General features: G+C 37.4%; 2 protein-coding genes across 5 annotated transcripts in view; one reads left to right on the top strand and one right to left on the bottom strand.

Moving 5' to 3' along the window:
* The window catches only part of LOC306878243 (dolichyl-diphosphooligosaccharide--protein glycosyltransferase subunit STT3B), a 47,483-nt gene extending 35,647 nt beyond the window's left edge, over positions 1-11,836 (top strand). Inside the window, exons 9-16 of one of the 2 annotated variants that reach the window (XM_079430463.1) lie at positions 3,230-3,384; positions 4,191-4,420; positions 6,384-6,571; positions 6,668-6,839; positions 7,002-7,175; positions 7,621-7,734; positions 7,909-8,115; positions 8,895-11,836. In XM_079430463.1, coding sequence (XP_079286589.1) covers positions 3,230-3,384; positions 4,191-4,420; positions 6,384-6,571; positions 6,668-6,839; positions 7,002-7,175; positions 7,621-7,734; positions 7,909-8,115; positions 8,895-8,975 — 1,321 coding nt within the window. In that variant the 3' untranslated portion in view covers positions 8,976-11,836. The remainder of the gene's footprint in view (positions 1-3,229; positions 3,385-4,190; positions 4,421-6,383; positions 6,572-6,667; positions 6,840-7,001; positions 7,176-7,620; positions 7,735-7,908; positions 8,116-8,894) is intronic. The other variant, XM_079430464.1, reaches the window with a different exon arrangement.
* A 137-nt stretch (positions 11,837-11,973) lies between these two features.
* The window catches only part of osbpl10b (oxysterol binding protein-like 10b), a 48,041-nt gene continuing 44,884 nt past the window's right edge, over positions 11,974-15,130 (bottom strand). For all 3 annotated transcript variants that reach the window (XM_079430465.1, XM_079430466.1, XM_079430467.1), the window contains 2 exons: positions 13,612-13,765; positions 11,974-12,892 (listed from right to left, as the gene is read on the bottom strand). In XM_079430465.1, the coding sequence (XP_079286591.1) occupies positions 12,848-12,892; positions 13,612-13,765 (199 nt within the window). In that variant the 3' untranslated portion in view covers positions 11,974-12,847. The remainder of the gene's footprint in view (positions 12,893-13,611; positions 13,766-15,130) is intronic.

The raw sequence follows: 15,130 nt of genomic DNA, 5'->3' as shown, positions 1-15,130 counted from the left end.
GATCTTTTTTGACCTTGTCTGTAAGAGGAGCATAGTTTTTATTAAATGGGTCATCTAATACTGGTGTAATAAAAATACAGAGATTTAAAAACATTTGTTATTTTGAAAGGTGAAAGGAATAACAGGTCAGTTGAAATGGGAATAAAAAAATAATGCTTTTAAAGCAGAAGTTAAATTTACTAAACTAAAAATGAAAACAATAAAAAAGCACAGACTAATTGAGTAAAAAGGCTATTTTGATTTCCCCATTATGCTATACACTTAGTGCTATCATACAAATACACTTACTTGTAGGTTTAAAATTCTACATTTCACATTTATTGTCCAACTACAAATATTTCAGCAAAATTTATATTTTAGTCAGTTATTGCGCTCCTATTTCATCTGTTTGGCGCGCATGCGCGTGGTGGCACTCGTTCTAAATGAAGTCTGTGAAGTTTAGCGGAGAATAGCTAAGCAAAAGCTCATGCACTTCTGACAGCAAAATGGAAATATTTCCATGGCTTTTTAACATTTACAAATGGAGAATAGGCTATACTTGTGAAGTGTAAGTTATGCGTTAAGGAAAACAGCATCTCAAACACATTAAACAGCGCGTGTAGCATCTCTGTCAGCCTTTGTCAGAGCATCTGACGGTGTAAGCGCGAGCCGCTTTAAACTGAAACTATAGCTACTATATCTTATGAGTTTTTTAAGCCCTTCATATAAAGCTTGTCACGTTTAGAAAAATTTATTTGTAGAATTTATTTTTTTTTTCAGGTGTGCTCGTATTAAACTACTGTAGGCTATATCGATATTAATGGTATTGCTTCATACCGTATCGCCTATAAAAAAAAAAAAAAAATATATATATATCTATATCTCGTACATACTCTATATACTGCCCAACCCTACTGATAGGCCTTGTATCATAATTTTGATTATTTATACATTTTTTTTTTTTTGGGCAGCTCTGCAGGTACAGCAGTGTTTGTATGCTTTGCCGGCTTCTTGTTCTTTGCCCTCAGTAAAACATCACCCATCGTAAATTCATAAATGTGTAACTCCCTCACAAATCTGCAGGGAGACCCACAGTCCTGTCGAGCTCTCGCTGTGCGCAGTCAGCCATCTGCGCCGCAGTCCGCACAGATACGGAAGGTCAGGTCGCCAGATAATGATCACAACACTGATAGTCGGCAAAATTGAGCACAGTAATGCAGCAAAATTGAGAGGGCGAACAGCAGAGCAACTCGAACAACAAACGACCCCCTGTTCGGCACCCGTTTTAACACACTGTGCAGTTTTCGCCTGTCCAGAGTCTTGACGTTGTTTCACTTATTGCCTTCTGTTTTCTTTTTTTATAAAGCAAACTTTAGCCCTTAGCGAGTGAAACTTTTTTTTGTTCTTTTTTTGGTTTGCCATTGGAGATGCTCTTCGCTAATATAAAGTTGGCTTTATTCTTCAAAGAGTTGTTTTGATGTGGATTTTGTGGACGCTTTGCACTCAAAACTGATGCAGTCTAACTGAAATCTTCTGAAAAATTTTAGACTGGTTTTAAAACCAGTATGAAATCGAAATGTACGGTTGACTATGGCTTCATAATCTTTCATCAAAAGTAAAAAAAAAAAAAGTCGTGACGTATTGTCAAGTATGGTGACCCATACTCGAAATTGGTGCTCTGCGTTTAACCCATCCAAGTGCACACACACAGCAGTGAGTAGTGAACAAATCCACACACACACACACACCGTGAACACACACCCGGAGCAGTGGGCAGCCATGCTGCAGCGCCCGGGGAGCAGTTGGGGGTTCGGTGCCTTGCTCAAGGGCACCTCAGTCGTGGTATTGAGGGTGGAGAGAGCGCTGGACATTCCCTCCCCCCACCTACAATTCCTGCCGGCCGGGGGCTCGAACTCGCAACCTTTCGATTACGAGTCCGACTCTCTAACCATTAGGCCACGACTTCCCAAAAGTGCATTCTTCTGAAATTACTTATCTTTTTGTCTGATGTCACCTAGGCCGTGTCAGTTTAGTTCATGTTAGTCTCAGCCCCAGACGTCACACCCACAGAACTTCCGTTGGCTAAACATCTGATGCATATGGCACACTTTTCTGGAAACACTTCAGGAATGTCGAAGTCGCCATCTGACTGGTTGAATTAAACCGGATTTCTGGGAGATGCGAGTGTCGCGTTTATATTCGGTCCACCGGGAAACAAAGATGCTGTTGCGCCAAACCCCCTCATGAAATAAGAAAGCCGTAGTGTTTACAAATGTGACGACGAACGCTTATCAGGTCAACTAAATGCTGGATTTTCAAAAGTATGTGAAATATTTAAAGTTTGCGGCATAGAATCTTTAAAATGCATCCGAGAGTTTCACACACCGGTTTGTGGCGACATTTCCACGCCCCAAAACGTGATGCTAAATGAAACTAACTCTGATTGGTTGACACGTCGGTCAAACAGCCTCATGGGCGGGCCTTGGCCAATGAAAACGGCCATCTATGCGATGGCTACACGAGACTAAGTTCATGTTAACTGCTAGCCAAATAGCAATAGGCATTGTGTTAGCCTGTAGTTGTTATTAGTGCAGCTTTCCGATAGTTAATGCAGTAATTTAAAAGAATAGCTCACCCAAAAATGACAATTCTGTCATTAATTACTCAACCTCATGTCGTTCCAAATTCGTAAGACCTTCGTTTATCTTTGGAACACAAATTAAGATATTTTTTTATTAAAATCCAAGAGCTTTCTGACCCTGCTTAGACAGCAACGCAACTGAAATGTTTTAGGCCCAGAAAGGTAGTAAGGATATCATAAAAATAGTCCATGTGACATCAGTGGTTAAACCTTAATTTTGTGAAGCTACAAAAATGCTTTTTGTGCACAAAGAAAAGAAACTTTTTTTTTTTTTTTTTTTTTTTTTTTTTTTTTTTATATATCAACAATTCTCTTTTTTTTGTTGTCACATGGGCTATTTTAATGATGTCCTTGCTACGTTTCTGGGCCTTGAACGTGTCAGTTGCGTTGCTCTCTATGCAGGGTCAGAAAGCTCTTGGATTTCATCAATTATCTTAATTTATGTTCCGAAGATGAACAAAGGTCTTATTAATTACTCACCCTCATGTAGTTACAAACCCATGACAGAATTTTCATTTTTGGGTGAACTATCCCTTCAATGCTGGTTAGTTTTATTTGCAACATTTAACACCGTAAGTTAACAAAGCCCTCCCTGCCTCCTGTGCTCAGATACGCAAAGATCCACATCCCCATCATCGCCTCTGTGTCAGAGCACCAGCCCACCACCTGGGTCTCCTTCTTCTTTGACCTGCACATCCTCGTCTGCACCTTCCCAGCAGGCCTCTGGTTCTGCATCAAGAACATCAACGATGAGCGAGTCTTTGGTGAGCATCTCTAACGTCCTTGAAATTACCAGACAATGCGTCTGCATTCAATTCAGTTCATCGTTTAAAGTCATGAGAAATGTGAAGCCCTTAAAAAAATTCTAGCAATATTTGATTCTAGATGACACATTATTTTATGATTTCATCTGTAATGCAATGCCATTTAAACGTGTGACCTGATTGTCCAAATACTTTTTTTAGGGACTGTAAATAATCAAGCTAATGCCTTTTTCATTTTCATACAAGTTACTTTGTTTACTTAAGTTTGTTTATAAAAAATTTAATCCATAGAATTGAAAATATGACGTGTTGTCGGGGTTTATGGTTGAAATGTCTCTTGCTTTTCTGTAAAAACTTAATTTTGTTCTTCCAGAAGTGCCACTAAACATCCTTGAGCTTATTTCTGCCAGCAGGCTGTTTATTCTGAACAAATTTTAGTTTGTAGTGATTGTGTCCTGTTTATGGCTGAGAACACTTAATGATGTTTTGATGTCTGCTATGAGTATTTTGTTTTGTGGAGAACAGAATGTGTTGAAATAGTCTCCGTCCCCAGAAGAGTTTGTTTTATTTTTTAATTGCTGTCATGATGTTCCTGAGGTTTTTCACTAGAATAAACAAGGGAAAATGAACAGGCGACATGTTGCTACATGTTTGAAGGCCCACTTCTGTGTTTTTCCATTTCTCTCTGGAGTCATTATCCAGTACAGAACTATAAACACTACACTGCAGTTCATTAACGTTCATTCTACACTGCACTTCCACATTGTCTGCTGGAATCATAAGTGATGTTTTCTGTTGCCCTCTAGTGGCTCTGTACGCCATCAGCGCGGTGTACTTTGCCGGTGTGATGGTGCGTCTGATGCTGACGCTCACCCCAGTGGTGTGCATGCTCTCAGCCATCGCCTTCTCCAGTGTGTTTGAGCACTACCTGGGTGATGACATGAAGCGTGAGAACCCACCGGCTGAGGACAGCAGTGATGAGGACGACAAGAGGAATCAGGGCAACCTCTATGATAAGGTCCGTGAAGGGACAAAGGTTAGGCTAAGTACACCTTGGTGAATAAATGTTGCATTTTAAGCCTGCCATATAGTAACACGTGCATGTGCATTAAGGTCAGCTTAGAGACAAAGGTCAGGCAAAGGACCCCTTGGTGTCTAAAATGTTGCATTTTAAGCCTGCTGTACAAAAATATTATTTAAAAGGGACCATACATATTAATCAAGTTATTATGATATATTATATTTAATTATACAACCTGAATTCTGGAAAATTCTGGAAATGTTGGGACGTTTTTTGAATTTGAATAAAATGAAAACTAAAAGACTTTCAAATCACATGAGCCAATATTTTATTCACAATAGAACATAGATAACATAAATGTTTGAACCGAGAAATTTTATAATTTTATGCACAAAATGAGCATTTTAAATGTGATGCCTGCTACAGGTCTCAAAATAGTTGGGAAGGGGGCATGTTTACCATGGTGTAGCATCTCTTCTTTTCAAAACCGTTTGAAGACGTCTGGGCATCGAGGTTATGAGTTTCTGGAGTTTTGGTGTTGGAATTTGGTCCCATTCTTGCCTGATATAGGTTTCCAGCTGCTGAAGAGTTTGTGGCCGTCTTTGATGTATTTTTTTGTTTAATGATGCGCTAAATGTTCTCTATAGGTGAAAGCAGTTCTACTACGAAGCCATGTGTTGTAATAGCTGCAGTATGTGGTTTTGCATTGTCCTGCTGGAATGCACGTCGACAGGAGGGGGAGCAAATGTTGCTCCAAAACCTTTATGTACCTTTCAGTATTCATAGAGCCTTCCAAAACCTGCAAGCTGCCCATGCAGTATGCACTTATGCACCCCCATACCATCAGAGATGCTGGCTTTTGAACTGAACACTGAAAACATGCTAGAAGGTCTCCTTCCTCTTTAGCCCGGAGGACACGGTGTCTGTGACTTCCAGCAATGTCAAATTTGGACTCCTCTGACCATAGAACACTTTTCCACTTTGAAACAGTCAATTTCAATTGAGCCTTGGCCCACAGGGCACGACGGCGCTTCTGGACCATGTTCACGTTCACTTCCCTTTTGCGTGATAGAGCTTTAGTTGGCATCTGCAGATGGCACGGCGGATTGTATTTACCGACAGTGGTTTCTGGAAGTATTCCTGGGCCCATTTAGTAATGTCAATGACAGAATCATGCCGATGAATGATGCTGTGTCGTCTGAGGGCCCGAAGACCACGGGCATTCAACAAAGATTGTACGCACAGAGATTTCTCCAGTTTCTCTGAATCTTTTGATGAGGTTACGCACTGTAGATAATGAGATTTGCAAAGCCTTTAAAAACAACGTTCCTCAACGTCAAATTGCAAAGTATTACACAATCTTTTTACCCATTCTTTCACAGATTGGAGAGCCCTGCCCATCTTTACTTCTGAGAGACTCTGCCTCTCTAAGACATCCCTTTCATGTTACAGACCAGATGTCAATTAACTGTTTCTAGATGTTCTCCCAGATTAATCTTTTCAAAATGTCTTGCTTTTTCAGCCCTTTGTTGCCCCGTGCCAACTTTGAGACCTGTAGCAGGCATCGAATTTGAAATAAATTTATTCAGTGGATAAAAGTGTACAATTTCTCAGTTTAAACATTTATGTGATCTGTTCTATTGTGAATAAAATAGTGTGTGTATTTAATTAAAATTAGATATAAATATTGAGAAATGTTGTAATATACCCAGTGTTGTATCTTTTTAATAATTAATCATATTTAAATAAAATTATTACTGTTATTAGTAATTGTATTTATTTGTTAATTTTTAGTGGTTTTTTTATTTTTTTTGACAGTTTGATCAGTAATTGCCAGACCCTTGTATAAGACCCTGTGTTGGTTTATAGGGAATATTTTGTTACTACAGAAAACAGAATGGTGATTCATGGGTAGCTTTTTTTTGTAGCTCGTCTGTATTCATTCTGATCTAATTGGTGATTCCATGCACATTTGCAGGCCGGCAAAGTCCGAAAGCATGTTTCGGAGCAGGACCGCCCAGAGGAGGGTTTGGGCCCCAACATCAAAAGCATCGTTACCATGTTAATGCTAATGCTCTTGATGATGTTTGCTGTGCACTGCACGTGGGTCACGAGCAACGCTTACTCCAGTCCCAGCGTAGTGCTGGCATCATACAACCATGATGGGTAAGAGCACCTTCATGTCATCTATTTCTTCTTTAAAATTAAAATGATTTTTTTAAACAAGTTTCATTTTCTTCATTTATTTCTAATTACCTCCAGATCACGCAACATTCTGGATGATTTCCGTGAAGCATATTACTGGCTCAGGCAGAATACAGATGAACATGCTCGAGTCATGTCCTGGTGGGATTACGGGTATCAGATCGCAGGCATGGCCAACCGCACCACGCTGGTGGACAACAACACGTGGAATAACAGCCACATAGCTCTGGTGAGGACAGACAACTCTTGGTCTAATTTACTGTTATTTAGGAATAAATTGTGACTTTCTAAATCGGCAAGAATTTAACTGATTTATTTTGGTATCTTTAGCTCAGTAGTGCCATCTTGAGGACAATGAAAGGTCTTGATCAGTGTTCTGTTTCCTCTGCAGGTCGGTAAAGCCATGTCCTCCAATGAGAGTGCAGCCTATGAGATTATGAAGTCCTTGGATGTGGATTATGTCCTGATCATTTTTGGGGGAGTGATTGGATATTCAGGCGACGACATTAACAAATTCCTGTGGATGGTGCGCATTGCTGAGGGAGAGCACCCTAAAGATATCCGGGTCAGTGGCAATTTATTGTGCTGCTGAATTTGTATAATAAAGGAAAAAAGTTTAGTCTTGGGCAGGTTTTTCTAGTTGTTGTCCAAAAAAAAAATAAATAGTATGAAGCCAAGTAGTTCTATTTTGTTTTCTTTTTTTCTATATTCTTAGTGTTCAGTCCAGTTGATTTTCTCTTTGTTAAAAAACATAAAAATAAAGATCATATATATTTTATTTTATTTTTTTCAATGAAAATAACCAAAGAAGGTTGCCCACAATGAGAAATATTCCTGTTATTATCCACCATTTACATGCTTTTATTTTCGTGATTTCCTTTTTTCCTGCGATGACCCCCCCCCTTCGCTTTTAATGAACAGAGATCATTTGATAGCATTGACAATGTGTTCTGCTATTGCATATGTCAGAGATTAGTCCTTAAACTGCCATCTATTTATTTCTTTTGTAGGAAAGTGATTACTTCACACCACAGGGGGAGTTTAGAGTGGATAAGGCTGGATCTCCAACCCTGCTCAACTGCCTGATGTACAAGATGTCTTACTACCGCTTTGGGGAAATGCAAGTGAGTGTTTCTTCCCTCTAATTCATTAGGTCTATACACAAGAGTCTTGTAATTGTGTTGTGACAACAGTTGAAAACAAGGGCTGATCTTTGAGCTCTCACTATTGTACAACTCTGATATCTATATATAGACGAAACCTTGCTTCTAGCTTAATGTCAAACACCTCCTCCGCAGCTGGACTTCCGCACACCTCCTGGATTTGACCGGACACGAAATGCAGAGATAGGCAACAAGGACATCCGTCTGAAGCACCTGGAGGAGGCGTTCACCTCCGAGCACTGGCTGGTGCGCATCTACAGGGTGAAGAAGCAGGACAACCGACAAGCTCTGGACCACAAGCTCCGTAACATCGCAGCCAAGCAGAAGTACACCTCAAAAAAGGTTCTTCCCTCTAGATTCCATTAGAACATCTATGATGTGTCTGTGTAAACTTCAATCATTTTAAATGTGTTCTTGTTATGGCTCATTTAAAGAGTTGTAGCTTAATTTGGGTATTTGTATTAAGACCATAGTAAGTTGAAATTTTAAGGAATGTTCTTGTCACAAATTATTAATTGATCATTTATTTTAATGTTAAAAGAACAAAATGCAGTTTGAGGGCTACCATGTCCATGTGGCCTTTTTAATAATACTGTAATGATATAATTAAAGTATTTAAAATATACATTTTATAATATATATGATCAAAACGAATATTCTAAGTAATGAATATAAATTAATATTTTATATTATTATTGCTACAGTATTTTTTTTTATATTACTTCAATAAGTATATTTAATAAAATGTGATAATTTTAAAACATTAAGGCTTTAGTATAGTTTAATTTATTATTTATTTATAGTTAATTTATTACAAATTTTACTCACTATTTATAGAAAATACAGATATGACACTATGGATAATTTTATATTGTTTAACTTTTTTTTTTTTTTTTTTTATAAAACTAGTTTATGAAAGTAGCCAAATGACAACTAAAAAATAATCGTACAAGTAGGTGAACAAAAGTTCCCTTTATTTAGTTGGATTAATTAACAGAAATCTAGATTTTCACTATAGTCTATTTGAGATGTAGTGCTAGTGTGTCCTATGTTAAATTTTCATTATCAATGTCGTCGACTCCGATGTTATTTCAAATATACTTGTTTTCTTTGGTTCACAGACAGCCAAGAGAAAGAGGGGATACATCAAAAACAAATTGGTTCTGAAAAAAGGCAAGAAACTGAGCAAGAAGTCTGTTTAGCTATTGAATGAAAATCTTGAGAATGGAAAAAGAGGAAAACAAAAGACAAGGACAAATGCAACTAGTAAGTAATCCACCAATCAAAAAGAAGAACAAACGTTGTCTGGCTCCGCCCACCTGAGAACACTTGATTGGAGGCTTTTGGTCCTGCGATTGCCATTATGGGTTCAAGGATGAGGTGAGGACAGGGATCTGCACTGCGGTTATAATCTGACAACTCTGGACTTAGTTTTGTTCTTGTTCTCTTTTTTTGTTTTGTTTTTGTTTTTTGTTTTCTTTTGTACTTGAATGTTCTGGTGAAGTGAGAGCGCTGCCCGTGTCTCAAACGGCACGCACTATTTTTGTGGTACAGTTTAATATAATCCAACCGAATGCTAAAACAACCAACAAATATGAATTTCATGAAGCTCAGTGAACCTTGGAGCACCAAAGAGATTTTTTTTTGTTTTGTCAGAGCCTGTAATAAATTGCTAACTTCTGATTAAAAAAAAAAACATTTAAAAATTAAAGATATGGAAAAAATCTGAGGAATACAGAGCCGTCTGCAGTGCGATAGCCCCTAAAATGCTCTCTTGGTCTCAACTGTTATCTGACAAACCCGGTTTCCTATGTGACAGAATGCAGTGGGCTCTTTGTGGCTCTGAGATTTAATTTTTTTTAAGGCAGACATTGCAAAGGACTCGATTGTGGTTATTTTGAATATAAATGATTTAGTTTGTTACATCATTTTGAATGTTTTTGTTTCGTTTTTCTAATGGTTATAAGGTTTAATGCAATAATTCTAAATTCAAATGAAGAAAATCCACTTTTTTTTTCTCTCCTCTGTTGCTCATGTGTTTTGTCCAGAGGGGGTGCTGTGGTTTGGCATCTCCTGCGCACACTTCGCAGAAAACAGATGCTTATGGATGTTTTTCTTGGGCCAATTATAAATCTAATTTTTCCCCCTTCCTAAACGACTGTCTGCCAGGACAAAGAGTGAATTGAATTAGTTGTAGGTTTATAAAATGCTGCATTACTAGCCTGAATGCACTTTGTCTTAGTTCACCTTAATGTGGATCCACTACTGAGTAGCATGCAGGTGGAGAGTGCGTATTTTTAGTGTGAATATTCCGGTCTTTTTTACGTTGAAAAGGGTGCTTCCTGCAACATCCAGTGGGTTTTCTTTTCCTCAGTTCTTCTGGGCTGCCATTTAAACTTTTCCCTCTTTGTTTGTTTTCTGCCTTACTGGTTTTCATCCTTGCGTATTGCTTTTGCTTCATCTGTTTTTGTAAGATAGTTAGAAGGAAAATTTGAGCGGTTTTCCCGCTCTTCTCCATAACACATCCATATTATTCTACTCGGAGGGCTCTGAAGCTTAGGGGAAGGTATTTATTAAGAAGAATGCATTTGAAGTTGAGAAGAGGAAGCCTTTCATCCTGAAATGCAAAAACTGTAATTTTTTTTTTTGTTTGTTTTTCAAGTGAAAATTTATTCCATAAATTGTAAAATAAAAAAATATATAAAAAAAGCGAGAAAGGCGGAGATGCTGTTTGTGAGAATGAGTTGATGCCATTTGTGATTAAAAGACTCAATGAAAGAATCTGCCTTATCCATGTTTGCGCTCACATTTTTTTCATTTTGTCTAGCGTCATCTTTAGAAATCATCTCCAGCTTTAAGTCATTGGTGTTATTCTACAGGTGTCCTCTAGGCGGCAGCTCTAGCACATTACATCGAGGAGCAGCTCAAGAATGGAGATGGTCCTCACTGCAGAACACAAGATTCAGGGGGTGTGGTTGAATCTTGATCCAACTCCTCCCACCTTACATATACCTGACCCTATCCGTCTCTACCCCCTGATCCCTAAACCCACCCATCCCCACCCCTAAACCTACCATCTCCACCCTCTAGATGTGGATCCAACCCCGCCCCCTGGATCTTTGTTCTGCAGTGAGGGGCTACTGCAAGAATGCAACGTCTTCAGATGAGCTCTACATGTCACGTGTGAAATCATTCTGGAAAAGTACGTCACGACAGCACTGATATTCTGAAAGATTTATATTTCTCAAAAATAGCACTGGGGAAGAATCTACTGTAGTATAACGAAATACATGTGATTTTCATATGTTTAGAATTTTAGTCAGAATTTTAATACCTTTTTAATGGAGAAATATTGTTTTTACAACCACAGAGTATTATTACGGACAAATGGGGTAAATAACAGCATGCAAAGATGCTTAATTGGCTTTCATATACCTGAAATCTGTTTGTGAATCTACTTTAATAATTTATTGTGCGTGTGCTGATGGACAGCGTTATGATCAAAGCTCTGTGTTCAGTGGCACAGAGACCAGTGCAGCTGTAATACACCATTATCCTTCTGAAGGCACTCATCTTCATTCAGTCAAGACACTTTGTCCCTATTACGAAAGTTACAAAAGGAGCCAGTTATGTAACTGGTTGGGGTTCAGCTGGTTTAAAAATACAACACCCATTTGTCCTAGTTATGAAAATACTGAGGGGGAAGCCGATTAGTGATACCTGAATTCTGAATTTGTGGCTTTAATCTGACATCACCTGGTTTAGATGCGCAAAATCAAGCCAGTTTAACTGACAACTGCTCTTTACTGCATTAGATGCATTGAATGCATTTCACTTTCTACTAAAGCTGTATACTTTACGCATTTAAAGGCACAAATTATTTTTGTAAGAATTGTTACATAAATGATTATCTACCATAAAATTAGCCTTAGCTAGTTTTAAACATTAAATGTCTGTATACAACACTGGCATTATTTTGTATTTTTAACCACGTTTACATTCAACTGTTGCTCAAGAATCAAATATTATTTATGGGAAATAAAATAGTTTCAGTTTTGGTCTCAAACTAGCTTGTTTCTTGAAAAAGCTCAGTTGTTTACATTTGTGACCCTGTTCATTATGTACATTTTGGCTTTTTTTTTGAAGAAACACTATTTTCAAGGACTTTGTTGAGAGAGAAAAAAAAAGGGCTGTATTTTGCACCGTTAAAACTAGCACTAAATAGTGCATTTATTTTTCTTTTTATCGTGTATATATGCGTGACCATATAAGCCGAGTAACACCAACAGCATTTGATTCTGCAGAAAGAGTTTTGGTTTTTCTGTTTTAAGTGTGTGGTTAAAAATTAAAACGTGTGAAAAGATCAAACCTCTGAAGATCTACTTTTTATAAACCAACTTGGATTTAATAAGTGAAGTGACTAAAATGCATGCATATCACTGACCTTACTAAATCATCATGAGGGTAAAAATCCATTTGCACGTGATTTTAAAATCTATTCCTTTAAATATCCATTTTATTCTTTCTTCAGGAAGTTCAACTGAAGCACAATACTGTCCTCGTATAGTAAGATTGATTCAGTCATTCAAATAAAATGGTTAAAGACATGAGAGCTCTATTGAACATGAATATATCACTGCCCTCGAATACCCAGAATGCTGCTTGCATCAATATCTGCCTTAACGGTGTTCTAAAATAACAGTTATACTCGGATACAGATGCTACATATCTCCTGTGTGAAAAATCACTTTACTCAATATTATTGATTACCAGATGTAATATACAAATATAAAGATATTGCACAAGGTCACACAATTTAGGCCTCCACGTCCAAATCTTCATTATCCAGAGGGGCTTTTGAGGTTTTTATTTATTTTTACCACCCTCGAGTTCATTTTTTTTTTTTTTTTTTTGGCACCTTCCATTCTCCATGAGAGTTGGAGAAATGAATCAATGTCTTTCCCTGCTGCTCGAGTCCTATTGGTCGGCCAGCCCCTCACTCACATGGACGCTCACATCCACAGGGCTGGAGGTCTGTGACGGACCCAAATCATGTGGCTCCAGCTTGACTTCATCACTTTGTCTTCCATAGAGGATTGTGGTACACCCATCCATCCCCCTGCAGAAAATTCAAGGACAAAAACAAATGCTGAATATGCTCGCTCTCATACGAGAACCAATATCCTGCATGACTCTGGAGCTAATCATGAGAGGCAGGACACTGAAGGGAAATTCATATTTGTATCAAATAATAATAATAAAAAAAATTAATATCTCGTTGCAAATACACTGACATGACACAATGTAATGCTATATTTTTATATATATATATTCAACACACACATAGTGCTTTCAAATTAATCATGATTATTCGCATCTAAAATAACTTTGTTTACATTTTGTGTGTGTACTACTGTGTATATGTATAAATACATAAAATTAATTACAGTAATACAAGTATATGTATTATATATATAATATAAAATGTAAAGAAATTTACTTTTATTCACAGTCTATTTACAAAAACTTTGAATGTGGTAAAAATATTTAAAATAAATATTGTTCTTTTGAAAAATATTTAAAAAGTTAAAAATACTATTTTCATTTTAAAATAATATATTTATAATATTTAAATGTACTGTATTTATGATTAAATAAATGCAGCCTTGATGGGAATTAGACTTAAAACACATGAAAATATTTTGACTAGTCGTTCAGATGATAGTGAATTTTGAAAAATGTAGTTTTGCACACCCCTACGAAAATAAAAAATTTGTACTTTTATGCACAAATGAAGGCTTTGAGTATGCTATTTAGTGTAGGATTAAAACGCCTCACCTCTTTAATGAAGTACTTGGGTTTCCAGGTGGTGCTGCTGGCTGTTCTCTGCTTTCCTTCTCTTCTCTGTTTCTCCTCCAGCTGGTGTTTGTGTTCAGTGGCTGCATCGATGTCGCCGGCCTTCAGAGCCGCTGTCGCATGCTGCCACAGCCTCCTGTCAATCATTGTCACAAGACAGGATAAGGACACGAGAAACGCTTCATTCACTGACCGTCGCATGAATACTGCACACAATCTGTCAGTCTGGAAAGAATCATGTTTAAAAGATGTCTGCCTGATATGACTCTACAATTTCTTTCATGCTTGTATATGGTTGTGGAATAACACACCTCAGATAAAATTGACCTTAAATTGTAAGTAAATTTAATTTATATAGCACATTTAAACATTGGATAGCTTTGCTATGTAACAAATTTAAATGAGAAAAGAAGCAAACAAGACATCAAATAAAATATCAATAAATTGAAATTAAAATGCTAAGGAAAAAAGATGTTTTCAATCTTGATTTAAAACTGGTAATGGAAGGTGCAAGGCAGCAGTCTAGAGGCAATTGGTTTTAGATAAGAACTTTTTTTTGGGGGTATTTTAAAATATATTGAAAATGTATTTTTGCAATATGGGCAATGACTTTACAAGTCATTCAGACGGTTGTTTCTTGAGCAGAATAAGCTGCAAAACTTTGCCGTTTAGTCAAGGGTGTTGTCTAGCCATATTGATCAGGATAAGAAAAGCAACCTCAGATGATGAATCAGCCAAATCTTTTATTAAATTAGACCCCAAACCTTTTGAGGATCGATGGATCCACACTTTTTGCATGCATACCACTGCTTCCACGCATCCCTCTGCTGATCTGTATCTTCTTTTGATTGCATTACACGTGTTTGGTAACACCAGGTTGAGAGCATTAGTCTACTCTGATGGGCTCTGTCCTGTCCGGTTGGATCTCTCCTCCACAATAAGCCAATAAGCAGCATTAGAGATTATTAAGTGAAGCCTGCAGCTCGCTCAGGGCCAGAGCGGTGCATGAGGGTCACGAGTATTTTAGAAGAGCTCTAGAGGGGCAGGATTTAGCTAAAATGCAGGATGCTCATTCACCGTGGTATCATCTGGGTCACTGAGCTCTGATCTTTTACACTTGTTATTTATTTGTATTGTCTGAGTGCCTCTTTTCTCTAAAAGGAAGGTTTCACTATGCTTCCATTTGCAGCATAGTGAAAATAGACAGTAATGCACTTGAATAAAACAAAGTAACTCTAAATGCATTTATATAAATAACGTGTATTTATTAAGTCCATTTTCTATTTTGGCAAGTCTGACAATCAGACCATTTTGGCCTTTTTGACACTAGACCCAAATGGCTGCAAAAAATTTATTATTTTTAAAGATGTTAAAGAAAAACGGTAAGATGGTAAATTGCCAAATTGAGGTATTTTTTCAATGGTTATGAACAAAGTCTTTTTTTTTTTTTTTTTTTATCTTTTTCACCTTTTAAATAAATACAGCAAGACTACAAATGAAA

Source organism: Barbus barbus (assembly GCF_936440315.1).
Source record: "Barbus barbus genome assembly, chromosome: 12".
In the NCBI taxonomy this organism is placed as follows: Eukaryota; Metazoa; Chordata; class Actinopteri; order Cypriniformes; family Cyprinidae; genus Barbus; species Barbus barbus.
Note: the sequence above shows the minus strand (reverse complement) of the source record. Positions and strands in the feature narration are given on the sequence as shown.